General features: G+C 51.7%; 2 protein-coding genes across 3 annotated transcripts in view; one reads left to right on the forward strand and one right to left on the reverse strand.

The window, feature by feature from the left end:
• The window catches only part of LDLR (low density lipoprotein receptor), a 36696-nt gene extending 24089 nt beyond the window's left edge, over positions 1-12607 (forward strand). Inside the window, exons 8-18 of the mRNA XM_069591128.1 lie at positions 64-189; positions 1041-1212; positions 1314-1541; positions 3525-3643; positions 3923-4062; positions 4465-4606; positions 4721-4873; positions 5360-5479; positions 8674-8751; positions 10053-10210; positions 10866-12607. Of these exons, the coding sequence (XP_069447229.1) occupies positions 64-189; positions 1041-1212; positions 1314-1541; positions 3525-3643; positions 3923-4062; positions 4465-4606; positions 4721-4873; positions 5360-5479; positions 8674-8751; positions 10053-10210; positions 10866-10901 (1472 nt within the window). The 3' untranslated portion in view covers positions 10902-12607. The remainder of the gene's footprint in view (positions 1-63; positions 190-1040; positions 1213-1313; positions 1542-3524; positions 3644-3922; positions 4063-4464; positions 4607-4720; positions 4874-5359; positions 5480-8673; positions 8752-10052; positions 10211-10865) is intronic.
• An 8319-nt stretch (positions 12608-20926) lies between these two features.
• On the reverse strand, positions 20927-27102 carry SPC24 (SPC24 component of NDC80 kinetochore complex). Of its 2 annotated transcripts, none has more exons than XR_011256964.1 (5): positions 26829-27025; positions 22957-23101; positions 22658-22781; positions 22471-22547; positions 20927-21143 (listed from the first exon to the last, which is right to left on the reverse strand). XR_011256964.1 is itself a non-coding variant. In XM_069589254.1 (5 exons), exons 1-5 carry the CDS (start codon positions 26986-26988, stop codon positions 21037-21039), a joined length of 594 nt encoding a protein of 197 aa, XP_069445355.1. In that variant the 5' UTR covers positions 26989-27102; the 3' UTR covers positions 20927-21036. The 2 variants fall into 2 exon arrangements, 1 of the variants encoding a protein (XP_069445355.1); XM_069589254.1 differs by having other exon boundaries at positions 22677-22781; positions 26829-27102.

Here is a 27102-nt window from a genome sequence, read left to right on the forward strand (position 1 = left end):
GCATGGCTCCATCTGCGCCCTGCTGGAAAGATGCCCCAGTTCCCTCTGTGTCCCAACTCTCAGATATCGATGAGTGTCAGAACCCTGACACCTGCAGCCAGCTCTGCGTGAACCTCGAGGGCAGCTACAAATGCGAGTGCGAAGAGGGCTTCCGGCTGGAGCCCCTCACCAAGGCCTGCAAGGCCGTGGGTAAGTGCAGGGAGGTGGCAGGAGGGGTAGGCCATGTGGTAGGACTTTCATCATCCAAACTTTGTACCTGGGGGTAGAGCGTTTGCTTCTGAGACATCTGGCAAGTGAACACACAGCCCAGTTAGCAGTCAGGCTAGGTGACTGCCCACGCTCATCTGGCTTCTCTGAAGATGTAGATCAATCCCACTGGGGATGGTTTGCAGCTTCTGGTCTTGCAGGGGCTTCAGGGGACAAGAGATGGGAAGCCATGAGCCAGACAGCCTATACCTGCCCCAGCAAAAGGAATTTATACCAAAAAAAGCAAGTCCAGGACTTTCCTGGTGATCCCATGGTTGAGACTCTGTGCTTCCAATGCAGGGGGCTTTAGTTTGATCCCTTGTCCAGTAACTGGGATCCTGCATGTGGCATGGCCAAAAAAAGAGAGAGAAGGGGAAAAAAAGCAAATCCATTGAAAAGAGATCAAAATATAATACCTCAAAATGAAACAAAATAGGTGGCCCTGGTGGTAAAGAACCTGCCTGCCAATGCAGATGTAAGAGATGCGGGTTTGATCCCTGGGTGGGGAAGTTCCCTTGGAGAAGTAAATGGCAACACGCTCCAGTATGCTTGCCTGGAGAATCCTGTGGACAGAGGAGCAGGGCAGTCTATAGTCCATGGGGTCAAAAAGAGGACTAAATCAATTTAGCATGCAATGAAACAAATAGACATCATTGAGTTTCTTCTACCTGAAGTTTAGGTTAGAATTGCAACCATGCAGTGATTCTTAGAAGCACCTAAATCAAGAGATCCCAGGTTTCTGGAGGTCGGGGTCCCTTCCACTCTGCTGAACGCCCCCCTTCCTGGCTCCCCAGGCACCATCGCCTACCTCTTCTTCACCAACCGCCACGAAGTGAGGAAGATGACTCTGGACCGAAGCGAGTATACCAGCCTCATCCCCAACCTTAAGAATGTGGTTGCCCTGGACACGGAGGTGGCCAGTAACAGGATCTACTGGTCTGACCTGTCCCAGAGGAAGATCTACAGGTGAGCCTGCCCGCTCCCCCAGCCGCATGCAGCCCCAGTCCCTGAGTGGATGGAGGGCCCCTGGCGCTGACACTCTCCTCTTCCTTCTCCTCTCCCCTCAGTGCCCAGATCGATGACGCCCCCAGCTTCTCCTCCTACGACACCGTCATCGGTGAGAATCTCCAGGCCCCCGACGGGCTGGCGGTGGACTGGATCCACAGCAACATCTACTGGACTGACTCCATTCTGGGCACCGTCTCCGTGGCTGACACCAAAGGGGTGAAGAGGAAGACACTGTTCCAGGAGGAAGGCTCCAAGCCACGGGCCATTGTGGTTGATCCTGTCCACGGGTGGGTATTCCTAGGGCTGGAGTTCACAAATGGATTAGAGCTCCAGATTGGGGGAGGTTTGGGCTTAGGTAGACCAGATGACCAGACCAGACCAGATTAGCTTTTTGTTTGTTTGTGGGTTTTTTTTTTTGCAGGGCGTAGGGCACAGGTTTCTCTTTATGTCTTTATTTATTTTCAAATGCCCGGCTCTTCATTGTTTTGCACAGGCTTTCTCTAGTTGTGGGGCACAGGCTTCTCACTGTTTCTCTTGTTTTGAAGCACAGGCCGTGTGGGCTTCAGTAGTTGCAGTTCCTGGGCTCCAGAGCTCAGGCTCAGTAGTAGTGGCACATGGGTTTACTTAACTCCAAAGCATGTGGGGTTCCCACATCCCCTGCACTCTCAGTGGGAGGGGGTCCATTATGGTGGGAATTTTATCATCTGAACTTTGCATAGGGTGGGGGCTGTAGACTGTTCGCTACATCCCCAAGACCTCTCCCAAGTGAACACACAGCCTAGTTAGTATGAAAACTAGAGAGACAATGTCCTTAAGAAATATTGAACACTTGAAAAAAAAAAAACACATATACACTTCAGGCCAGCATTAGCCAAACAACAATTTTTGCAAATGAAGTGAAGATCGCCACCCTGTGGCACGCCCCCTGCAGGTGGGACCATAGCTGACTCAGCAGCTCCCGTGTCCACAGGGACCCCTGTGAAGGCATGGTCTCATCCCAAGTGCCATGCCCTGCAGAGAACACCTGCTCCAGCACATTACATGTGTGTCTGGGAGGGCCTCTGGGGCTGGGAATTTCACAGCCTCAGGATGGGCAGCCTGTTCTGGCTGCAATCATTGGAGGAGAGGGAACAATGGGCCTCAGAGAGAAAACACTGGCGAAGCCACACTTGGCTGTGTTAGCACGGTGTCCATGGCTCAGATTGGAAGGGCCCTGGGATGAAGGTGGGCCCAGCAGGCCTTCATCCAACAAGACATGCCTTCATTTGGTGGAGGGTCATCTGGTCTACCCAGATGCCAGGAGAGAGGGACCCTCCCAGACACACACTCCACTTAGACTTGTATCACTTTTATATGCTCTGCTTTTATATTTCTCCCCCTAAACAGCAGGCACCACTACCTGGCTCTTCCATTTAGTCTATGAGTTTCCTTTCCTTTGGCCTGATGGGCCATGATTTATTTAAACTGCTCTCCAGCACATGGAAATTTAAGTTTTTCTTTCCTGCCTCACACAAAGTAGCCATGAATAGCTTGGAATGCCTTTGAACATGAGCCTTGCAATTTATCTGCAGGATAACATACACTTAACCTGGTGGTCCAGTGCTGATACTCTGTGCTCCCAATGCAAGGGGCATGGGTTCAATCCCTAATTGGAGAACTTAGATCCCACGTGCCTCACAGCCTTAAAAAATTAATGAATAAATAAATAAATTCGTACTTTACCAAAACAAATTTATAAAAGCCCTCAGGCTCAGAAAGCAGTGTTCAGAGAGCAGATTCCAGGGCCCCAGTCCCAATACTGGAATGAAAACCTCCTTTTGTTCTCCAAGGTCCCCAAATCTTGCCAGGTCTCACCAGGTTGCAGGCCCTGGAACTGGCAAGGTTGGTGGGGTTTAGTCGCTAAGTCAAGTCTGACTCTACGACCCCCTGGACTGTAGCCTGCCCAGCTCCTGACTGTCCATGGAATTCTCCAGGCAAGAATACTGGAGTGGGTTGCCATTTCCTTCTCCAGGGGACTTCCCCACCCATGGATCGAACCCAGGTCTCCTGCACTGCAGGCAGATTCTTTACCAGCTGGGCCGCCAGGGAGCAGCAAGGTTAAGTTAGAGGACCAGAAAGAATCCATCCAGGGCCTCCCCCAGTAGGGACTGCAGGGGCGGGGCAGGGGGAGGTTCCTGGCCTGGCTAATGCCAGGGAGAGAGCAGCTCTTCTGGTGCTCACAGCTTCTCTCCCTGATGTCCCTCTGTCTGTCCTTCCCGCTGCCTCCCCAGCTTCATGTATTGGACTGACTGGGGCACCCCTGCCGAGATCAAGAAGGGGGGCCTCAACGGCGTGGACGTTTACTCGCTGGTGACCGAGGACATCCAGTGGCCCAATGGCATCACTCTGGGTACATTGCGGGGACAGTAGTCCTTGGGGTCAGGCAGGGTCTGGAGGAGAGATGACCAGGGGGCTCCGTGACAGTGTCAAACCGGAAACTCAACTCTCCTCTCCCCACACCACACCTGCATGCGTTCGGGTGGGAGCGGGGTGTGGATCTGAATGGCTTTCCCAGGCGCTGGGTCTGGTTGGGTGGGAGGTTGGTTCCCTCCTGCGAAGAGCGGGATGCCCAAGCCCCAAGGCTCGGGCATCGCCTGTGACCTCTCCTTGCCCCCACTGTGGGTTCTAGATCTTTCTGGAGGCCGCCTCTACTGGGTCGACTCCAAACTGCACTCCATCTCCAGCATCGATGTCAACGGAGGGAACCGGAAGACCGTGCTGGAGGACAAGAAGAAGCTGGCACACCCCTTCTCCTTGGCCATCTTTGAGGTGGGGGCTGGAGGCACGCAATCACTCATTTTTTTAAACTAAGAAATTTTTAAAGAAAAAAGGCTCTGGAAGAGAGAGATGGCCAGGCAGCTCTGAGAGAGTTTATAACCCAAAACTCAGTTCTCTTCCCTCGACACACCTGCCTGCAGTTCAGGCTTGCAAGTTGGGGCAGGAGCTGGGGGGATCCAATGATTTTCCCTGGTGCTGGGTCCTCGGGATGGGGCCCTTCCTCCTTCGGGGAGCAGAATACCCAAGTCCTAAAGCCCCCAACATCGCCTATGGCCTCTCCTTGCTCCCTTGCCCTGCCAGCTGCACCCCCGTGGACCCATTTGGAGGGGTGTGGAGCCAGTGGTCATGTCCCCTATGGTTGATGGGGATTGTCATTTTCCTTATGCCCTGTAGGATAAAGTATTTTGGACGGATATTATCAACGAAGCCATTTTTAGTGCCAACCGCCTCACAGGCTCAGACATCAGTCTGATGGCAGAAAACCTGTTATCGCCGGAGGACATTGTCCTTTTCCACAACCTCACGCAGCCGAGAGGTAAAGATGGGGTGGCCTCCCCCACTGCCTCCACTTCTCTGCCTGTGCTCTGGAATGTTCCAGAATTTTTCTGACCTCATTCTCATCCTGCCTCCCTGCCTTTTCCCGCCGCAGGAGTGAACTGGTGTGAGAGGACTTCCCTCCGCAATGGCGGCTGCCAGTACCTGTGTCTGCCGGCCCCACAGATCAACCCCCACTCACCCAAGTTCACCTGTGCCTGCCCCGACGGCATGCTGCTGGCCAAGGACATGAGAAGCTGCCTCACAGGTGGGGATCGGCCTTCTGCCACCCTTGAGGGTCGGCCCTACAGCCTTTCTTTGCTCATCTGTCAAATGGGAGAGCAAGGGCCCTGGAGGCTGTTGTAAGGCCTTTCTCAAATGCTGCGTACATCAGCACTGACTAGCAGGGAGATGGACTCAGGTCCAGTTCTCTCTTTCCCAGCCCTCTTTGGCAGGGAGGCCCTGATTTTAGTTGCAGACATTAAGGGCAAATGCGGCCCCTTTTTCGGTCTCTGCATCCTCAGAGACAGTCCCTATTGGGGGTCAGTGTGTCTGTAACACTTACGAATCTCCCTTTTGAAAGACAACGTGTAATATAATAACATAGACATTAGTGGGTTTGTATTTTCACTGCATTTGTCTTCAGTTATTTCTTTGTGGCCCATGGCACTTGCTTCCTACCTGTTTTCAGAAACAGCACAACTCTCTTTGGCTCTCAGGCCACAGGACACTCAGGAAATGTTTATTCTTTCAGAGTCTGAATCTGCAGTGACCACTCGAGGACCCTCCACGGTCAGCTCGACAGCTGTGGGGCCAAAGCGCACATCCAGCCCTGAGCTCACCACAGCCGAGTCGGTGACAATGTCCCAACAAGGTAAAGCCTGAGGCCACCTACCCCCCGCTCCCTGCACCAGTTCATTGATAACCAGCATCTCTGTGAAGAGACAGAGTGGATTTAATCTTGGTTCTTTTGCTGACTGTCTCTGGCATGGCTTGTGCCTGTCTGAAGCCTCAGTTTCCCTACTTGGAGCTAATAACAGTGCCTGCCCACCTCCCTGGAAAAGTGGGGATCACATGAGCGTGGGAAGAACCTGAAGTTTCAGGTGTCTGCCCAGCAAGGCCAGGACTAGTGTGAGGCAGGTCAGGTACTCCCTGGGGTAGTACCTAAAGGGGGCACCAGAAAATCCAGGATTCAGATAATATTTTAATGCAATTTTTTTTTTCATTTTTTAGTTTTTCTTTTATACTTTAAAAATTAATTTATTTCTAATGCATTATTATTTTTTAATCAAACTGTGGCCTGTGGGGACAGTCCTGATAAATAAAGTTTGCTTGGTCCCAGTGAGGCAGGTTTTGCAAAGTGTATCATCAGATCCTGTTTTCCTAAAAATTTTGCTCTTTTGTTCTTCATGAGATATTGGCATTAATTTTTGTTTTCTTTTCTTTTTCTTTTTTTTCTTGGCCATGCCACGTGGCTTGTGAGATCTTGGTTCCCCAACCACGGATTGAACCCAGACCCTCAGCAATGAGGGTGGAATCCTAACCACTGGACCATCATCCAGGGAGTTCCCATTGGCATTAATTTTGATTTTTAAAAAAATGCATTATAATGTTACTGGTTTACTGACTTTGGGGGGGAATCCCTTTAAATTTTGTGACTGAGGCGAGTCACAAGATTGCTGGGAGAAATATCAATAACCTCAGATATGCAGATGACACCACCCTTATGGCAGAAAGTGAAGAGGAACTAAAAAGCCTCTTGATGAAAGTGAAAGTGGAGAGTGAAAAAGTTGGCTTAAAGCTCAACATTCAGAAAACTAAGATCATGGCATCCGGTCCCATCACTTCATGGGAAATCAATGGGGAAACAGTGGAAACAGTGTCAGACTTTATTTTGGGGGGCTCCAAAATCACTGCAGATGGTGACTGCAGCCATGAGATTAAAAGATGTTTACTCCTTGGAAGAAAAGTTATGACCAACCTAGATAGCATATTCAAAAGCAGAGACATTACTTTGCCAAGTAAGGTCCGTCTAGTGAAGGCTATGGTTTTTCCTGTGGTCATGTATGGATGTGAGAGTTGGATTGTGAAGAAGGCTGAGCGCCGAAGAATTGATGCTTTTGAACTGTGGTGTTGGAGAAGACTCTTGAGAGTCCCTTGGACTGCAAGGAGATCCAACCAGTCCATTCTGAAGGAGATCAGCTCTGGGATTTCTTTGGAAGGAGTGATGCTAAAGCTGAAACTCCAGTACTTTGGCCACCTCATGCGAAGAGCTGACTCTTTGGAAAAGACTCTGATGCTGGGAGGGATTGGGGGCAGGAGGAGAAGGGGAGGACAGAGGATGAGATGGCTGGATGGCGTCACTGACTTGATGGTCATGAGTCTGAGTGAACTCCGGGAGTTGGTGATGGACAGGGAGGCCTGACGTGCTGCGATTCATGGGGTTGCAAAGAGTCGGACACGACTGAGCGACTGAACGGAACTGACTGAGGCGAGTCACCAGTTCCCTTCTTAGTCTGCCCTCAAGGTCTTAACTCTACCGCTTCCCCGGCTTGCTTGCTTGGAGACACGCCATTCACTGCTTTTTCCAGCAGAGGGCGCCCGACCCCGTTTTTGAGCAGTCCGGAAACAGCACAGGCTTTTCTGGCCAGGAAAAACAAAAAAAAAAAGCACATTAGCAAGTTTCAGACATTTTTTTTTTCCCTTTCAAAGTAACTGAATCCTTTGTTCCACCATAAAAGGGATATAACAGGAACTGTATGGTAGAGAGAGGCCCAGAACCTTTTTCGATTGAAGTGCTACTGCTTGAAATACCATTTCACAGAGGGGCCCATCTGGGGCTTCTCCAATTTGGCAAAGGAGCTCTTTTAAAAGAAAAATTTCTCAGGGACACTGCTGCTACTGCCCTAAATTATTTTTGTGGTGAGGTTTCTTAAGCGCAAATGTGAAACTGGATACAAACTCTGTCCAAAGCATGTATGACAGCTGGTAGATATGGATTTGAATATAACTGGTGATGGTTACTACTGCTCACTGGCTTATCGTGTGGCTCAGATGTGGCTTGCATGGTCTTCGCAGCGCATTGGCCTGTTTGGAGGCCTTTATATTTTCACTCACACGGGCCCTCACGTTGTCTGGCCCAGGTGCACACATGTGATTATATAACGATGTCACCTCCAATATCTCTTTTTTTGTTTGTTAGCTTTTTTTGATGTGGACCATTTTTTTTTTTAAGTCTTTATTGAATTTCTTACAATATTGTTTCTGTTTCATGTTTTGGTTTCTTGGTGGTGAGGCATGTGGGATCTTAGCTTCCCAACCAAGGATCAAACCCACACTCCCTGCATTGGAAGGCGAAGGAAGGTGAAGTCCTACCCACTGGCCCACCAGGGAAGTCCCTTCCCCAAATATTTATTAGCCAGGGCCAGCTGGCACAGGACTATGGGTCTTTGGTGCGATCCAACCCAAGCATTGAAATTGCTGAGAATTATGGGGACAGAAGGTGACCCCTGCCCTCATCCACAATAGGCTCCTTGTCATCAAATGCAGGGGCTTCCCAGGTGGTTCATCTGCCAGTGCAGGAGATGTGAGTTCCATCCCTAATCAGGAAGATCTTCTGGAGAAAAACATGGTAACCCACTCCAGTATTTTTGCCTGGGAAATCCCATGGGCAGAGGAGCCCGGGGGACACTACTTAGCAACTAAACAACAACGACAACATCAAATGCAGAAGCAGGTTGAAAAATTCCATCAGTGACCTCTCCAGCCCCTGGGAATGTATCCACAAGTTTTGATCTCAGAGACCAGCATCCCCCTTCCCTAGTGCCTCATAACACGAGCCCATAGGACCCTCTTAAATTCGGGCCATAATCCCAATTGCCCACAAGCAAGGCCTGGACAGAAGCCAGCCTGGCACCACTCAAGCCTCGGAGATACTCCAGCTTCTTTGGACGTTTGAAGACGCTGGGAAGCGTCGGTTGTTCTCCTCTGCATGTTGACATCATACACCTGTGTTTCCCCACCTTTCGTGGTGCATCTGGGCCTTACTTTCTCCCTTCTCTCCCGCAGCCCTGGGCGACGTTGCCGGCCGAGCGGACACGGAGAGGCCCGGGAGCGTGGGTGCCCTATACATCGTCCTCCCCATTGGTAAGCCTGTGGCCAGGCCTCCCCTGGTTCCTTGCTTCCTGCAAAATGACTTCAGTTCCCGGCAAGCCGTTCTGGTCCACCTTTCCTCCAGTAATCAGATGGCCCCATTGTGTGTCCTATTTATCACTGAGCAACCCCCTTCCTAGCTTCATTCACTAAACAAATACAGTTGAGCGACTACTGTATACCAAGGCCACTTCTGCACACTGGGGACAGAGCCCAGAGAGAAACAAACATCCGCCCCCTTGGAGCTGAGAGCAGAGTGGGACATCTGAGATGTCACATGGGAGGAAGGGGGACTGGGCCAGGGTTCCCGCTGTGACTGATGGGCACTTTCATCAACACCCAAAGGATGGGAAGGCAGGGGTACCTCCTGATGAGTTGTTCTGTTTCAGGGGGCAGCTTGGAGATTTCTACTTTCCTGACCTCACCTGTCAATCATGACTTGGTTTGCATCATACCTATTTTTCCTTTTTGAAAAAAAAAAAAAGTCCTTCCAAGGTGTCCTTTCACAGAGACCAGAGATCTAAGTCCCCACCCGTTGTCTGGCTGAGGGTTGATACACTTGCGCAGGGAGGCCCTCACCTCCCTTGAGGCTGCTCCAGGGTGATGCCCACCTGGCATCTTCCCACCCTCTGGGCACCAGCCAGGATCTTTCCAGGAAATGGCACCCCAAGACCCACCATCAATGATGCAAAGAGGGATCCCGCATTATCCGCACTCACGCAGAGGCAGAGTGTGCTGTGGTGGCCCCGAATTTTGAGAACAATCCCATTTGTGAAATGAAGTAAATGACATGTGACTAATACACAAGAAACGTGGAGAAATTGACAATAGCCTTCTTGTCATCAAATGCAGAAGCAGGTTGAAAAATTCCACCAGTGACCTCCCTGGTCACTGGGAATGTGCCCTAAATCTTTGGTCTCAAGAGACGGGCAGCTCCTGACCCAGTGCCTCATAATGCAAGCCTACTATATACCCAACAATAGGTTAGCGGGGGCGAGGCAGTCACAGTGGTTTCAAGCTAGAGATTTGTTATACTCACTGATGGATTTTTTTTTTTTTTTACACTGGGCAAGTATTGTCTTTTTTCTACGTTTTGCAGGGCATTTGGGAAGATCTTAGTTCCCCAACTAGGGTTGGAACCCACTTTCCCTGCAGTGGGTCTTAACTGCTGGACCACCAGAGAAGTCCCAAGTACTAGGAAATTGGAAAAATACAAATAATAAATTGGGAACAAAAACATTTCCCCGTGAAAGGGCCTGGCGTCTGAAGGCAGCACCCGTCCCCTCTCCCCGCAGCACTGCTCATCCTCCTGGCCTTCGGGACCTTCCTCGTCTGGAAGAACTGGCGGCTGAAGAGCATCAACAGCATCAACTTCGACAACCCCGTGTACCAGAAAACCACGGAGGACGAGGTCCACATCTGCCGCAGCCAGGACGGCTACACCTACCCCTCGGTGAGCCGCCCCGCTGGGGACCTCGCCAGCACCGGTTGTCTGTCTGAGTGTTCCTCATGCCTCCTAAAGGCCAGGCCCTCCTCGAGAGCGGACGATCTCACAGAGTGGGGGGCATGGGCGGGGGGCGGCAGGACCAGAGGATAAGCCAAGGGAACATAGGTCCGAGGGTGAAAGCCGGAAGGGGGACAGAGTTTTTTTGTGGGAGGTCTGGGAAGGAGGGGAGGCAACTTCAGATAAGGTGGCCCAGAAGGCTTTCTTGAATAGGGAGTGTACGGAGTGCAGCAGGCACCACTTGTGCAAAGGCCCTGTGGCTGAACCCTCCCTGAGTGTGTGAGGGGCGGAGAGTGGGAGGGGAGGAGGCAAATGGAGCAGGACGCTGTGGGCCTATTGGAGCACCAATGCTGGGAGCGAGATGGGCGCCACGGAGCCACATGACCAGACTTGGGTGCTCACGGGTGCCCCTGGTGGTTGTGTGAGGATCAGGGCTGGGCCAAGTTCCAGAGCCCCGAGACGAGGGTGGAGGCCTTCGTGCGGGTCCAGGGGTAATGAGGGGGGTGACCTGGGGGACCAGGAGAGAGTCAGGCGTGGGTGGCTTGTGGCCATGTTTACTGGATGTTGGACTGATCGTTTCCGGCATTTACTGTTTTGTTGACAGAGACAGATGGTCAGCTTGGAGGATGACGCGGCATGAGCTGCTGCCTTGAGTCCTCTCCCTCCCTGGAACCTGCCGCTGGTCACTCAAAGGCAGCAAAAACACTTTCTCCCCCGACCCTTGACCTGCCCCCAACCCTTCCTGAGACCTCCGCGCCAAAAGCACTGTTGGGGACTGCAGCCTGTCTGCCTGTCTGCCAGAGCTTTGTTTTATATATTTATTTTTCTGGGAGGCAGAACAGGCATCAGACGGCACCCATGGGCAGCAGTTGGGTTGCTTTTTTTTCTTCCTTTCTTTACATGTGAAGGAGAAAGGCAGAACAGCTGGGGAATCTGTCTTCTCCGGGAATCTCTGAGCTGCTCTCCTTCTAGACACACTCCTTCCTGGAGGGAATGGCAGACAGACACGGAGCCGGAAAGCTAGTGGCTTTGAACGCACGAAAGCAGGTGCTACCCACAGGGTCCCAGGTGGCTGCTGTTGCCACCTACCCTCTAGCCCAGGCCCCACACTCAGGACTGAACGTGTTTACTTCTGCCAGGCAAGCCTGCGGGATGGCCAGAATTGGTCTGCCACCCCCTGGTCAGGATCAAACTAGGGTTTTCCAAGCAGGGTTTGTCCTCCACTTAAGCCAGGAGGGGACCCTGGGTCCAACCTTCCAGGAGTGGCACCCGCTGAACCCTATTCATTCACCAAAACCCAGATCATCCCCAGAGAAAACAAATTCGAGCCACCAGTCGCCCTTAACGTACATGTATTAAGTGCCTGAGACCCCCTTACTTTGTGCTTGAAGATGAGCAGTTCCCACCTCTAACTATCCGTCTGTCTGGGAGTGGGTATCTGGACCCCATCCCTGCCCCTTGCACTTTTTCAGTTCAGGGTCGTACACTGTGTAAAGTCGACATTCTATTATTATTTTGCACTACTTTCCGTTCTGGTTCCCTTCTGGCTGCAAAGAGTCTGGGTTGATGATTGGTACCAACCTGGCCCCTCTCCCAGCATGTAGGGAGATGTGTGTGCGGTGGCTTGATCATGACTTCAAAGCCAAGATTACGACTAGACGATCTGCCTACTGTTTCCACTTCTAGGCAGAGGCCACTGAGCCATTCATATCCCCGACAAGCCCGTCATGGTTGGCTGGTGTCCATCTGAAACATGCATGGCCGGTCTACCCTGTAAGATGTGCTCTGGGCGCAGGAATTTCATGGGATTCATTAAACAAGAATGCTTTCTGAAATTGCCACACATATCATATTTATGACCACTGGGGGGGGTGGGGGTCGGGTGGGGGGCAGCCTCCCATGGAAACATCTGAGTGGATTGACTACCGTACAACCACAGAACACGGCACGGCTGCCGGAGACTGTGAACACCTTTTCTCTTTCTGAAGCATGTAAATAACACCCCCACCACCGCCATGCAGACAGGGGGGATTTTTTGTTATGTTTGCACTTTGTATATTTGTTGAAACATTTCTCACTTACGTGTATATATATATATATAAGAAAGATCTATTTATTTTTGCAAATCCTGGTTGCTGCAAAGATGCCTCGTCTTTCTGTACAAAGCTTAGTTGAGCGTGCCGTGCACAGCCCTCTTCAAGAGAATCAGGTTCTATGTTGTATATATGGGTTGCTTTTTGAGGATGGGTGTCGCTTTTTAAACCACTGTATAGAATGTTTTTATAGCCTGAATGCCTTACTGTGATCAATTATATTTCTTAAATAAAGTATTTGACTAAACCGGAAGTGCTTTCTTCTGCCTTTCTCTGGCTCCCTCCATCTGTTGATGGACAAGACTACCCCCAGGGAGAAGGATCTGGAAAGGGAATATTTTCCTACAGCGTCAACACAGGCTGCAGCCTCTAAGGGGATATTGTGCTCAGCTGGGGAGCAGCTCTGCTGGGTGCTGAACTGAAGTTTTGCTAAATTTCCTGCTTATTCACTCATTCAACAAATATTGGGCACCCCTTGTGTGCCAGTTCATGTTCAAGGAGTGTGGGACACTGCAGTAAGAGTCTATGCCCTCAAGGAGATGACATTTTAGAAGAGGAAACAGATACAAAAAATTACTTTAAAAGATTATTCTAGAAGGATATTTAAAAAGATAATGAGACAGAACTGACTGGCAAGAGGCTCTTTTATATGAGGTGGGGGAGGTGTCAGGAAAGGATTCTCTTTAACTTTTTAAGAATCTGCCTCCAATGCAGGTTCTATCCCTGGGTTGGGAAGATCCCTTGGAGAAGGGAATGGCTACCCACTCTAGTGTGCCTGGAGAATTCCATGGACAGGAGCCTGAAGGGCTACAGTCCATGGGGTCACAAAGAGTTGGACACAACTGAGCGACTAACACTTTCACTTTTAAATTTTATATTGGAGTAGAGCTGATTAACAATGTTGTAATAGTTTCAGGTGGACAGCAAAGGGACTCAGCCATACACACATATGTATCCATTCTCCCCCAAACTCCCCTCCCATACAGGCTGTCACATAACATTGAACAGAGTTCCCTAAGCTACATGGTAGGTCCTCGTTGGTTATTCATCTTAAACATAGCAGTGTGTACATGTCCATTCCAAACTCTCTAACTATTCCTCCTCCCCATCCTTCTCCTTTGAAAAAAAACAACGAAACCTTTTTTCCTGAATTTAATTCTATTAAATTCATTGCTAAGATAGAAATAGAGAGGTTTCACATCACAAATCTGGCTTCATTGTGATAACATTTGTCCAGAGCCATAGACATTGGGGTACGTGGACTGCACTCTCCTCAGTCCCCTGCACCCCGAGTCTCTTGTGCATCCCAGCTTTACCTGAGTCTGACCTCAAGGGCATTTCAGAACACTATCTTCAGGTGTGGCAGTCAAGCCACAGATAGTACTGGCGTTTCAAGTGGGAAACAAGAACACAGCAGATTATTGGATAGGGAAAAAAATACAAGGAACTAAGCATAAAAGACTAAATGGGACAAACCATGATGAGATGCCACCTACAAGCCATTCATATGGCTGTGATTAAAAACAAAAAAAACAAGGCTTCCCTGATGGTCCAGTGATTAAGATCCTGTGGTTCCAAGGTAGGAGGTGCAGTTCGATCCCTGATCAGGGAACTAAGATCCCACACACCTCGACTAAAGATCCTTCATGCCGCAACTAAGACCAGGCACAGCCAAATTTTAAAAAAGAAATAAAACTACCATGTGATCCGGCAATTGAAATCAGGGATTTTGATATTTGCACACTCGTGTTCATAGTATTATTCACAAGAGCCAAAAAAAGGAACAAACACAAGTTCCATCTGTAGGTGAATGCATGAATACAATGTGTATATACAGAGCGGACTATTATCCAGCCTGAAAAAGGAAGAAAGTTCTGAAACGTGCTCTAAATGGATGAATCTCCAGGACATTGTCTAAAGGAAATTGGCCAGATCCAAAAAGATAATTACTGTATAATTCCACTTATATGAAGTCCCTTGTTGTTCAGTTGCTCAGTTATGTCCAACTCTTTGTGACCCCATGGACTACAGCACGCCAGGCTTCCTTGTCCTTTACTGTCTCCCAGAGTTTGCTCAAACTCATATCCATTGAATCAGTGATGCCATCCAATCATCTCATCCTCTGGTGCCTGCTTCCTTCTCCTCTTGCCCTCAATCTTTCCCAACATCAGGGTCTTTTCCAATGAGTCAGCTCTTCGCATCATGACTGGAGCTCCAGCTTCAAGCAGCAGGCCTTCCAATGAATACGCAGGGTTGATTTCCTTTAGGATTGACTGGTTTGATCTCCTTGCTGTCCTTGAAGTTCCCAGTGCAGTCAAATTCCCAGAAACAGAAAGTAGGACAGAAAGTGGGTGCCTGGGGCTGGGGGAGGAGGAGGGGAAGTTGGTGCTTAATGGGTACAGGCTTTCAGTTTTGCAGGAGCAAAGAGCTGGATGGTGAGCAAGGTTGCACAACAAAGCAAATGTGCTGAACGCTGCTGAACTGCACACTTTAATTTGGTTAAGATGGTAAACTTCAGGGCTGCCTTGGTGGTCCAGAGGCTAAGACCCCGTGCTTCCAACACAGGGAGCCTGGGTATCATGCTTGGTCAGGGAACTAGATTCCACATGCTTCAACTAAAGATCCGGCTCATCCAAATAGGACTTCTCTTGAGGGTCCTGTGGTTAGGAACTCAGAGATTTCACTACACAGGACACAGGTGAATCCTTGGTCCGGGAACTAAGATCCCGTGTGCTGCACAGCACAGGCAAAAAAAAAAAAAAAAAAAGACCAAATGCGGGGACAATGAGGCATCCAGAAATAACAGCAGAAGGGGTGGCATTGCTGGAGCCCAGGAATTGTGGGAGCTGGGAGGAGACCAGTCCAAGGCACAGAGAGAGGAGAGTCCAGCCTCTCCCCTCCTCCAGGCCCCGCCTCCCGCCAGCGCCCCCCCTCCCGCCAGCGCCCCTTTGTGCTGAACCCAGTAGGACGTGGGAAACAGGGTTCCCTGCAAGACCTGGCCCAAGGGCAGAGGACCCGGAGTATGGAGGCAGTGGGTGGGAAAGGGTGCAGACTGGCTTGAGTTGGGTGACTTTGGACCCATCCGAGCCTCCGTTTCCCCACCTGCAAACCGGGAGATGCTAATCCCCGCCTCCCGGGCTCCGCGGGTGGCGGGTGTAGCGGTGGCAGAGGGAAGCACCGGGAACAGCCGGGACTGCGATCTTTTCTGTGTCCACAGGGTGGCACTTCCTTCCTTCCTTCCACCTTTTGTCTTGGGAAGGTTCCAAACTGCCTCTGGGGGCGAGAGCTGAGCGGACCGCACAGGAAGCGTCCGGGGCCTGCAGGCGGGCGCTCGATAATTGGTTGATTGACTGACTCCATGCTCAGCCGCGTGGCAAACCGGACAAATGAGCCTGAACAGCCCGGGCGCGCGGGAGGGGCCAGGCAGTGGCCGAGAGCGCTGAGTGGGGAGGGTGGGCAGGACTTGGTGGTGGTGGGGTGGTCCCCGGGCAGAGGGAGAGCCTGGGAGAGACTGGAGGTGATGGAAGTTGCTGATCCCTGGCTTGGGCAGTTTTCTGTTGACGGAGGGAGTAGTAACTGAAATCCTTCCTCGGCGCCCCCAGCTTGCCAGTGAGTGTGAGACACACACAGGGTTAGAGTGTCAGGAAAAATAAGAGCAGACCCTTCTTGGGGATTAACTGTCTGCAGCCTCTCTGTGGCGGCCGAAGGAGGGGCCAGGCCCAGAGCCCATTTTACAGACGGGAAATGGGAGGCGGGGGTCACTGAGCTTGGGTCTCAAGCTTCTGGCGAGACCTGGATGCCCTGCCTTTTTATCCTTCAATAGCGGCATCCTAAAAGGCAAGGCCGTGGTGGTGAACCTCTCTGGGCTCACAGGGGGTCCCCTGGAGAAAGGCGTGGTTGTCACTCAAGTAAGATGAGGGGCAGCTGGCCGGCTGCTTGGAGTTAGTCTGTGGGCTCCCCCAAAGGGGTGGGGAGCAGACTGGAGCTTGGGAGCTGCTGTCCCTGGGGACAGGGTGTGGGCAGGTGACTCTGAACTCCCGCCTCTCCAAGAGGCTCAACAGCTCCGACCAACACCAGCCGGGTAGTGGGAGGAATTTGCTCCTCCAAGCCTGACACCCCAATTGACATCCTCTGCTGCCTCCACCCCCAACCCCCAGCCCCCACAGGCATCTGAAACCACAGCTGCCTGTGGTGAGTCAGGCTGGAGCCTGCGGGGCTGAGCCCAGGTCCGTGGGAGGAAAGAGGGGAAGGCAGGGAGGGGGGAGAGCTGTCCTCATGCCGGCCCCTCCCCCATGGTGGGGGGCAGGGCCCCCCCTCCTCTAGGCAGTGAATTCCCTCAGTGATGAGGAGATGAGAGCGGCTGAGAGTTGGAATTTGAGCAAATACAGGTCACATCACCCACCCCATGGTGTGGAGTGGAATTGAGAAGCGGGGGAACAGCCCCCAGGACTCCTGGGTCCTGTCCAGCCTCCCCTCCAGGCAGCTCAGGTTTCAGCTCTGACTCCTGCCCTCCGTGGAGGGGCTCCACCCTCCCCGGCACAGCTGCTCTGCTTACATCACAGCCTCCTCTCCCAAGCTGTGCCTATGACTGGGCAGAAGGCTGGGAGCTTGGGGGTTCAAAGCAAATCCATTCCCCTAGTCGGCTGGGCCTCTGCACCATGACCTGTGCCAAGAGGGCAGTGTCAGACTCTCCCTTCCCAAGCCCCAACTCTGAGCTCCCCCACCCCACCCCCGGAATCTGAAAATCCTCATATCTCACTGTGGACTGCAGGCCTGGCTTGATCCAGCCCCATGGCCTCTCATTCTCTCCTTGCTGGCCTCTTTGCTGTCTCTGAACCTTTGTACTTGCTGTTGCCTCTGCCTGGGTCACTGTCTCCATACTTTTGTCCCCTGGGGGCTCAGGTCTGTCTGGGCTCAAATTACTCCTGCTCCCAGGGGCCTCCAGGAGGCTCTGCCTTCATCAGCTGTGACGCCGTTCGTGAGCAGCTTACCTTCACTGTGCCTTGGTTCCATCACTGCAGGACACTGGGGTCCAGCACACAGCACCTGCTCATGGCCTCCACAGTAGTGTGGCTCCCTGGAGGGGGCCTGACAGGTCACAGATGTCCGCTGCACACTGCTGAGGCACGTGAGGAGGCCACCAGGAGGTCCTAGAGCCTTCCTGGGGGTGGTCCACGCACTGTCGTGTCTCTATTGATCCCTTGCGGTCAATCTTCCCAGCCTCTCCCCAGCCTCAGCCCATCAAGGTTGCCAGAGGTCCAGGTGAGAGGTTCGGTCAGCCTCTCCACTCCATATACCCTTGCCTATTTTCTCCAGAAACACCAATTAAAAGCCAGGTTGCGTAAGAGATATGGGTTCAATCCCTGGGTCAGGAAGATCCCCTAGAGTAGGAAATGGCAACCCACTCTAGAATTCTTGCCTGGAGAATTCCATGGACAGAGGAGCTCAGTGGGCTACAGTCCATGGGGTCGCAAAGAGTCAGACACAACTGAGGCGAATTAGCGTTTAGCAATGTAACTTTAGTGTTTTAAAGCAGTCTTCAAACATTACTTTCTGAGATGTCAGTTATATAAAAATTTACGAAAGCATAGAAAACGGATTGAAAGACAGTCATTGAAATGTTAGCTGTGTTGTCTCTAGGCAAAAAAAAAAGCCAGGTTGGCCAGGTGTGTGGATACCGGACCAGCAACCACTGATTACTAAGGACTTCAAGTGCTCTGTTGCCTGGCAGGGCTCTACCAAGGACAGGCTTGAGTTCCAGTTCTTGGTCTCTTTCCACCTGGGTAGCCTTGGATAAGAGGCAGGCGCCTGAGTCCATTTCTCATCTATAGAGCCAAGAGTCTCTCTCCTCCATGGACCCTGGGGGGCCCCTGCTGGATTCAGCCTCCCAGAGAGGGGGTGTCACTGTGACTTTGGGCAACTGACTGGACCAAGCTGTGCCTCGGTTTTCCTACCTGTAAAATGGATCCCCCTCACCAGCTTGGGGTGGTGCTGGGCTGAGGGGATGCCAGAAGAGGAACGGGGTGGGTGTGTGGGGTCAAGTCTCAGTTCTGGGGGCACCAAGGTTTGGGTTCTGTGCTCCCTTCCTGGTGGTAGGGGGGAAGCTGATCCTGCACCCCCATCAAAGCTGGCCTAGTGTTCAACGTGCCCCTAGCCAGCCTCCATAATCTGGGAAAAGGCTGCTGATGGGCTGGCTCTCAGAGGGAGGGCAGGCGGGGCGGGGGTGGGGGTGCAGGCTGGAGGCCGTGGGCCAAGGCCATCCGGGCGTCTGGCCAGTGCTGGGCAGTGAGTCAGGGCCCAGGCATGCAGAGGGCCAGGGCCTCCCCGGCCCCTGTGAGCTCAGGCACCTCCCTGAACCCGCCCATCGGGCCCCACTGGGCTGCATGCCTCACCCCCTTGCTCACTCCTTGGGCTGGTCTCAGGGGGCTGCCTGGGGAGATTGGACATGGCCCCTCTGAATCTTGTCCATACAGCCTCCTTCAAATGTCAAATGTCCTTCTTCTTGGTCACTGAGTTCTGGGCAGGCAGGCAATGCCTCCTAGGCCCCTCCCCGAAAAAAGCCACTGCTTGGAGGGGGCTGTGATTATGGCAGGGGAGCAGATCCCTGGGGAAGGGGCTCGGGCCCTGAGCTGGGGCCCAGAGAAAACTTTGCCTTTAACTGTATCTGCCTTCCATCACCAGCTTTCTCTCCTAGGGACTCTATGCCCATAAATCTGAACTAGAGGGAAATACACTTCTCTGCCAGCCCTGGGACCCTCGGCTGGGCCTCAGTCCTCTCAGGGCAGGGAGCCCTCCTGGCACCTTCACTCCTGCAGGGGAGCAGGTGGAGGCTGGCTGTGTCAGCAGGACACAGCCCTCAGTAGGTCCGACCCCATCACCAACCCCCAGGGTTTTTAGGACAGGGGTTGGCTCCCAGTATCTACAGGGTGGAGGCCAGGGTTATCCTATGATGTTCAGGACAGCCCCCAGCAGAGTGACTGGCCCCAGCACTGCAAAGGCTGAGGCAGGAAAACCCTGGCCTAGGTCAAGTCTTTTGCCCTTTGGAGGCCAAAGGTACCAATGCAGGGCTCTGCTTCTTTTTCACATCATAAAACAACTCTGCCAACCTTGAAAATGAAAACAGCCCAGGAGGGCTTATGGGAACATAGCCTTGAATATGTAAAGCCAGGCCCTCGGCATTAAAGCAGGGCCTCTGAAGTTCTGGGAAACTTGTGAGCCATATGGCCTTGGGATGCTTGCATTTCAGTGACACTAGTAACCCCTTTTTGGGGTCTATCTCCTGGACCCAACAGGCAGGATTACTTGCCCTAGGACCTCCAAGGGGTACGGGAATGAACTATTTCTAGTGCCCATTTGATGTACTCAGGTGCTGCTAGAACTTACTGTTCCTTCTGCCTAGAAATGTCCTTCTCTGATCAAGAAATACAAATTGTACTTATTGTAAGTTGTACAGAGGTGCACAAAAGCCAACACCCAGAAATTCATGTAACTGCTGAATCTACTGGCTTTAGGCAAAGCTGTATCCAGGAAGCACTTGACAGCAAAGGGACCCTGCTTCTCACTTGCTGCCCTCAGACAGGTAGGGAGGCTGGCCATAAACTTTTACTGGTAGTAGCACCTCAGTCACTGAGGATGGGGGTTAGGTGAATTCATTGATTGGCCAGCCCAGGCTTTGGCGGCATGCTCAGTCAGTGGGGGTTTATTATGGGTGTCTGTGATAATAAAACTAAACTAAGAAAGACACACACAGCAGGTTAGCCCCTGCACCCAAGAAGTCCAGTATTTATATCCAGCTCCACCATCATCAGAGAACCAGGCTCTTATCATCTCTAGAGAATGTTGCCCCTCCTCGTGTGACAATACAGCTGCCAGGGCTCCAGCCATCACACCCAAATTCTAGAAAATAGGGGGGAAGGGAAAGGGGATACTCCCTTGGCTTTAAAGGAGAAATCACATACAACACTTCTTTTTACATTTCATTGTCCTGATTTTAACTGCAAAGGAGACTGGGGAAAGTTGTGTTTTGATTTGGGCAGTTAAAAGGAGTTTCTTACCAAGTTGTGAAGAAATATTAGGGAGGCAACCAGTGGTCTCCAATACACAGTCCACCCTGGAGCCAGGGATGGGCCCCTACATAACCTCTTTGTGACTGGCTCTTCCTTTCTAGTCCCAGCATGAACACCCCCATCCTCTGGGGCAGGTTCCCTTCCTGGCCGAGGTCCCACAGCACCCTGGACACTCTCTAGCCTGAGGGTGGCATCCGATCACTTCTGACTCCTCCGTCGGCTGAAGAGATCCTTGGCACCTTCACGTTGTGTCTTCACCTTGGGCACACAGCAGCACTCAAGAGACCGAACCGATAGAAAAGGGGCCACACTGGAATCCCAGATGAAGACCTGGAATCTGTTACTGGCTACCACGGTGTCATTGGCACGCACTGTTATAGATGTGAAGTTGCAGCCCTGGCAAGGTTAAGTGGGTTCTTTGATTACCTAGTCCAGCATCCGAGGCCAAAGTCAGGAGGGTGGAACGGGCGGGGGTGGGGAGAAAATCAGTAAAAAACAAAAACTCATTTGTGTCAACATTTAACTTTAAGTTGATCTCACCACTGAGGCACTGACCACCCACCACGGCTGATTCCCACTGAGTGGGGCTGTGTGACGCCGTCCCAGAGGCTCCGGGCTACCACTCCGTGTCCACCAGATTCCAGAGATAGTCGCTGATGAACTTCTTAGAGAGCTGGGTGCTGTCCAGGTGGATGGGCTGGGCAACGCTGGGGCCGTGGTGGACTGAGAGCACGGAGGTAAGGAAAGCCAGCGTGCACTGCCCTCTCCCTCAACCCCGTGACAAAAGGATACTGCCTTGCAATTGTTATTATTAAGATACTTAGAGGGGCTTCCCTGGTGGCTCAGCGGTGAAGAATCTGCCTGCCAATGCAGGAGATAGAGGTTCAATCCCTGGTCCAGGAAGATCCCACATGCCACAGAAGAACTAAGCCTGTGTGCCACAAATACTGAAGCTGTGCGCCCTAGAGCCCGTGCTCCACAACAGGAGACGCCACCACAGTGAGAAGCGCACACTGCAATTAGAGCAGCCCCTGCTCTCCGCAGCTAAAGAGAAGCCCGTGCGGCGACAAAGACCCCACACAGCCAAAACGAAACAGACGAAGCTTAAAAAGAGAGACTGAAACACACTTTCATAAGCAGAAAAGTAAATCCTGACAGTGTACTTAAAAAAAAGTTATGGCAAAATCTATGTAATTTATATTGACCACCGTAAACATTTTCAGGTGCCCTGTTGAGTGGCATTCAGTATATCCACGCTGATGTGCAACCATCACCATTCATCTCCAGAACTCTTCATTTTGTAAAACTGAAAAGTCAAAGTCACTCAGTTGTGTCCGACTCTTTGCGACCCCATGGACTGTAGCCTGCCAGGCTCCTCTGTCCATGGAGTTGTCCAGGCCAGAATATTGGAGTAGGTAGTCACTCCCTTCTCCAGGGGATCTTCCCAACCCAGGAATTGAACCAGGGTCTCCTGCACTGCAGGTGGATTCTTTACCAGTTGAGCTCCCAGGGAAGGGCCTTGTAAAACTGAAACTCTGTCTCCATTAAACACTGACTCCCCCTACCCCACCCTGATCATCCTCATCTTACTTTCCGTCCTCATGAAGCTGACTTCTCTAGAGATCTCAGGCGGGTGGAATGATATAGTATTGACTTTTTGTGTCTGATTTATTTCACGCAGCATACTATACCGCGGGTTCATCCTCGGTGTAAACTGTGTCAGGATGTCTTCCTTTTTTAGGGCTGAATAATATTCCACTGTGCGGGTGGACCACGTTTTGTTTATCTGCTGATAGATGCTTGGGTTGCTCCCACCTTTGGGCTCCTGTGAACAGTGCTGCTGTGAACATGGATGTACAAACACCTGTTCGAGTCCCTGCTTTCACTCTTTTGTGGGTACACCCAGAGCGAAATTGGGTCATATTCCAATTCCCAGAAGTGGAACTGTTCATACGATCATGCTGTTCAGTGTGTGGGATCTGCCATAGTGTCTGCACTGTCTAATTCTCCCCAGCAGTGCCCAGGGTTTCACGTTCCCCATAAAGGATACTGCCTTTGATCATCCCAGGCTCACACTCATAATCCCACTCGATTTTACTAATTCGGCGATAAAGTTGAGCCACGTACCTGTGCGAGAAGACAAAAAAAATAGAGAAAAGAAGTCATTCCAGGGTTAACTCTAGCAAAGATCCATGGGCTACAGACACACATACACACTCACAGGGATATGCACTCACATCACATCTATGGACCTACACAGCTGAAGGGATGGTGACTGTCGTGTCCTCATCGACTTCCTTCTCTTGTCTTTCGAGGTCCGCCTCAATCTCCTTGAGCTCCTTCAGTTCTCTTGTGAGCTGAGTAAAGCAGGTAGTTAAGGATCCCTGGTTTTGGAGGTAGGGCTGCCCATATGCTCACACCTCACACCAACCTTGTCAGCCCTGAGCCACTGGCTCTAGGTGTGTTTTCTAGCATGAACAGGTGCCTCCCAGGCGGGGCTGGGGTCCAACCATTCCGCACATGCAGGAAAGGATATAGGAGGCTGGCCTTCAGACGGGCATCCTCCTCACTGGCCCTCTGAAGCTCAGCTTCAAGCTGCCGCAGCTCGACACCACCCTGGTGTGCCTGCTCCTTTGCATCCAGGAGGTTCTGGGCCACCTCCTTCTCTGCGGTGAGGATCTCTGCAGGGTGGGGTGAAGTCTGAGCCCCTCAACTCAGGCTCCCCAGGAGAGCCCCGGAGCAGAGGGCGGCCTCAGCTCCCCCATCTACGCCCACTTCCATTTGTGGCTCCCAGACCCATCGTCCTATTTGCAAATACCCACCAGGGTCCCACCTGGAATCTGACTCAGTGTATCCACTTCACCAAGTCACACCTGAATTCATCAGGCAAAGAAACTCCAGTCCTCTTTGTCCACCTAGTCTTAATGTATGACATCACTCTCCAGCCCGTTGCCCAGACAACAAGCCCAGGACTCACTCTCTGGATGCAGTTGGCCACCCATCCTGGCAGGGCCCCTCCTTCCTCGTGCTGGTCCTTCATCCCTCCAGGACCACCCTGTCAGCCCCTCTGCGTTGCTTTGGCCGCTCCTGTTGCTCGTCTGTGCTGCTCTCTGCCTTCAGAGTGGCTGCATCAGAGGCTGAATGCTAAGCCACTCCTCTGCTCAAAGACCTCCCAGGCACCCCCCAGTGTCTCCAGGATAAGGTCTAGGGGTACTTTCGCCCTCCTTGCCGATCTCCTTTCTCCTTGCTTTTCTCCTGAGCACGTGTTTTCCCTCTGTTCCGGCTGCAAAGATGCTTCATTAATGCGTGCAGACATGCCCTGTTTTCTCATGTGTTTTCCTGGGCCCCTGTCTGCCTGTCCTCCAGGGATGCTCCCATCGGGCACACCCGTTCCCAGCCTGAGGACCTCCTGGATAATGCCCAAGTCAGGCGGAATGGACACTGTCCTCTCCCTCCTGGGGCATGACCGTGCTCCTAGCCATCACCCTGGCCTATTTATTTCTTGTCTCTCTTCTTCAAGGCACAAATTGTGTCTTACAGTCGCTAGATATCAGCCAACACCTACTCAGAATAAATGTATTTGGAATGGAATATCTGAAAAGATCAAAAACACTCTAAGAAGGTTACTGTGTTCCTTCTCATTGAGTCAGAGAAACTGGCCAACCCAGAGAAGACACAGATGACAACGCTTCTCAGAGGGCCAGTGTTCGTTTACAAACTTAGATCCAGTTAATTTTTAATCAAAGCGCTACATGTCTATGGTTGTGAAAATTTAAACACACACTTGCGCATGCACACACACACACACACACACTCCTAAGCCTCTCCACCCTCTGAAGCAGCCACTTAAACTCCTCACTGTTTTCTCTGGCATCAGCCTTCATATTTCTAAATAATTTGCTTATGCTGCTATTTCTTGACCTGTGTTAGACGGTGCCTGCTGACTTCCTGTCGGAGAGCTGGGGGTCTGGCTCTCTTACGCAGCCTTCCCGCCCCTTCTCCAGGCACCGTCCGAACCATAGCCAAGCCTCCTGGATATTCAGTCTAAGCCGTCACTGCCTACGTGAGTGCTCTGGCCACGGGTGACCGGGGAGCCCTAACTCACTGTGTACTCTCACAACCCTCTGAGGGCGGCTTAGCCCTCCTTGCATTCGAGAGGCTATGAACAGAAGTTCAAAGAAGTGACTTGCCCACAAACTTAGCTCCGAAGCCGGGATCTGAACTGGATTCTTTATTTTGGCCATGCTGGGCAGTGTGTCGGATCTTCCCCACCAGGAGTTAAACCCGAGCCCCCTGCAGTGGAAGCATGGGTCTTAACCACTGGACTGCTGCCAGGGAAGAACCTGAAGTGGATTCTTTGATCAAACCCCAGCACCCTAGAATGCTGACTCTTCTCTCCTTGCCCCAAATCCATCCATTCTGCTGAAACCCAGGCAGGTTGGGTTATGTTGATCTTCTCCCCAACCACCCACGGAAGTAGAGTTAATGGAATGGGAGGAGAAAAGGAAGGAGGAGGAGGAGGAAAGAGCAGAAGACCCGGCCCGGGACGTCCACCACGCTTAGCAGTTGCTGTTTTAGTTGCTAAGTCATGTCTGACTCTTATACGACCCCATGGACTGTAGCACGCTAGGCTCCTCTGTCCAAGGGATTTCCCAGGCAAGAATACTGGAGCAGGTTGCCATTTCCTTCTCCAGGGGATCTTCTCCACCCAAGGATTGAACCCCAGTCTCCTGCATTGAAAGGCGGATTCCAACATGCTTAGAACCAACATCCAAACTCCCCCCGGGGGCTAGCAGGCTCTGGCTACTGCTGACCTCATCCACCTCTTTCTCCTGGGTCTCCAGGCTCATTCTCACTTCATGACCTGAGAGTCCCGTCTGCCGGGATCACTCCTCCCCCGCAGGCATCCTATGGTTAGCTCCCAGCTCATTCAAGTTTCAACCCAAACGGCACCTCCTCATAAAGTGTAACTGTCAAAAGGCATTACAAATCCCTGGCACTGAAACCACAGTGGAAAACTCGATGACATTTCCTCAAAAAAAAATTAAATATCAAATTATCATCTGATCTAGCATTTCCACTTCTGGGGAAATACAAAAACAGAATTGAAAGCAAGGACTCAAAGAGATTATTTTGTACCCTCCTGTTCACAGCAACATTATTCACAATAGCCAAGAGGTGGGAGCAGCCCAAGTGTCCAGTGATAAATGGATAAACAAAATATAGCGTATCCATACGATGGCATACTGGAGATGATGGTGGTAATGGTTATACAACAATGTGAATGTGCTTAATGCTGCTGAATTGGACACTTAAAAATAGTTAAAATGGTAAACCTCACATTACGTCAACTTTACCACAATAAAAAAAAAAGTTTGAAGCCTTTAAAAAAACCCAAAATACCCTGATGCTGAGAAAAGCTGCAATATGGGCAGCCCCCACCTCCACCCCTTTCAAGGGCACAGTGCTATGCAAGCGTCATTTCTGTGAATTTCACTTTGAGTCATCAAAGGGGTGCTTCAGCAGCCCCATTTCACAGATGAGGAAACTGAGGCTCGAGAGGGAAGCCACTGGACTGGGACCACAGGGCTCATGAGTTAAGGGCTGAAATGCTTAGCCCATCACCTCCTGACAAATTCATTTTTCTTGTCTATCCCCTCCCTCAGCCGGCTAGAGTATCAGCAGCCCCGGCACCCCAGGGATTGTGTTTGCTCTATTCCCTGCTGTCACCCCAGGGCTGGCACTATGCCTGGGCACAGCAGGTGCTCAGTAAAACATCTGAACAACCTCAGCAGGAAGATGTGGATTATTTATTGTTACAACCAAGTTATAGGAAAAAGAGGCATTGCGAGGTTAAGTAAGTCACCTCAAATCTCACACCTGGGAAGTGGGAATGCTGAGATTCAAACCCGGCGTTTTGACATTTGAGTTTCAATTCAAACCGAGTACCCTGCTCACAGAGCGGCAGAGCCTGCAAACTCATATATTCACCACTAACCCCCCTGGGTGGCTCAGATGGTAAAGAATCCGCTTGCAATGCGGGAGGCCTGGGTTCGATCCCTGGATTGGGAAGATCCCCTGGAGAAGGGTACGGCAACCCACTCCCAACCCACTCCCGTATTCTTGCCTGGAGAATCCCCATGGACAGAGGAGCCTGGCGGGCTACAGTCCTTGGAGGTCGCAAAGAGTCGGACAGTACTGAGCGACTAACACACAAACCCCCGCTGCTATCCTGAAGCCCATTGCATGGATGGGGAAACTGAGGCTCAGAGGGGACAATGCTCACCTGCACGGGGAAATAGTTAGGGGAAGGGGCGCCCAAAAGGGAGGAGGTTCGTGACTGGCTTGGCCACCGCTCCCATTACACGGACCCCGGCTGCCCCTCGCCCCGCCCGCCCAGGTCCTCACCTCGCAGCCACTTCTCGGCGCCGTCTTGCGTCTCCAGCAGCCGCTCCACCATCTGCTCGTGGCGCCCCAGCAGCCGCCGTTGCTGCGCCTCCGCGCGATTGGCGCCCAGCAAGCTCAGCAGCCCCTGGCTCACCTCCTCCATATCGCGGAAGGCCGCCATGACTACTTTAGAACCAATCCCGCGCAAATTTAACTGTCCCCTGGGCCCCGCCCCCTCCCGGAGAGGCTCGTTTCCATTGGGTTGATCCCACGTCAGTCATCAGCGAATGAGGGC

The sequence above is a fragment of the Ovis canadensis genome, chromosome 5 (genome assembly GCF_042477335.2).
Source record: "Ovis canadensis isolate MfBH-ARS-UI-01 breed Bighorn chromosome 5, ARS-UI_OviCan_v2, whole genome shotgun sequence".
NCBI lineage: Eukaryota > Metazoa > Chordata > Mammalia > Artiodactyla > Bovidae > Ovis > Ovis canadensis.

Coding starts and splice junctions, on each gene's coding strand:
- SPC24 (XM_069589254.1), bottom strand. CDS start 26,988: ATGGCGGCCTTCCGCGATATGGAGGAGGTGAGCCAGGGGCTGCTGAGC. Junction 23,102..26,828: donor CGCCGAGAAGTGGCTGCGAG/GTGAGGACCTGG, acceptor CCCACCCTGCAG/AGATCCTCACCGCAGAGAAG. Junction 22,548..22,676: donor GTCACCATCCCTTCAGCTGT/GTAGGTCCATAG, acceptor CTTCTCGCACAG/GTACGTGGCTCAACTTTATC.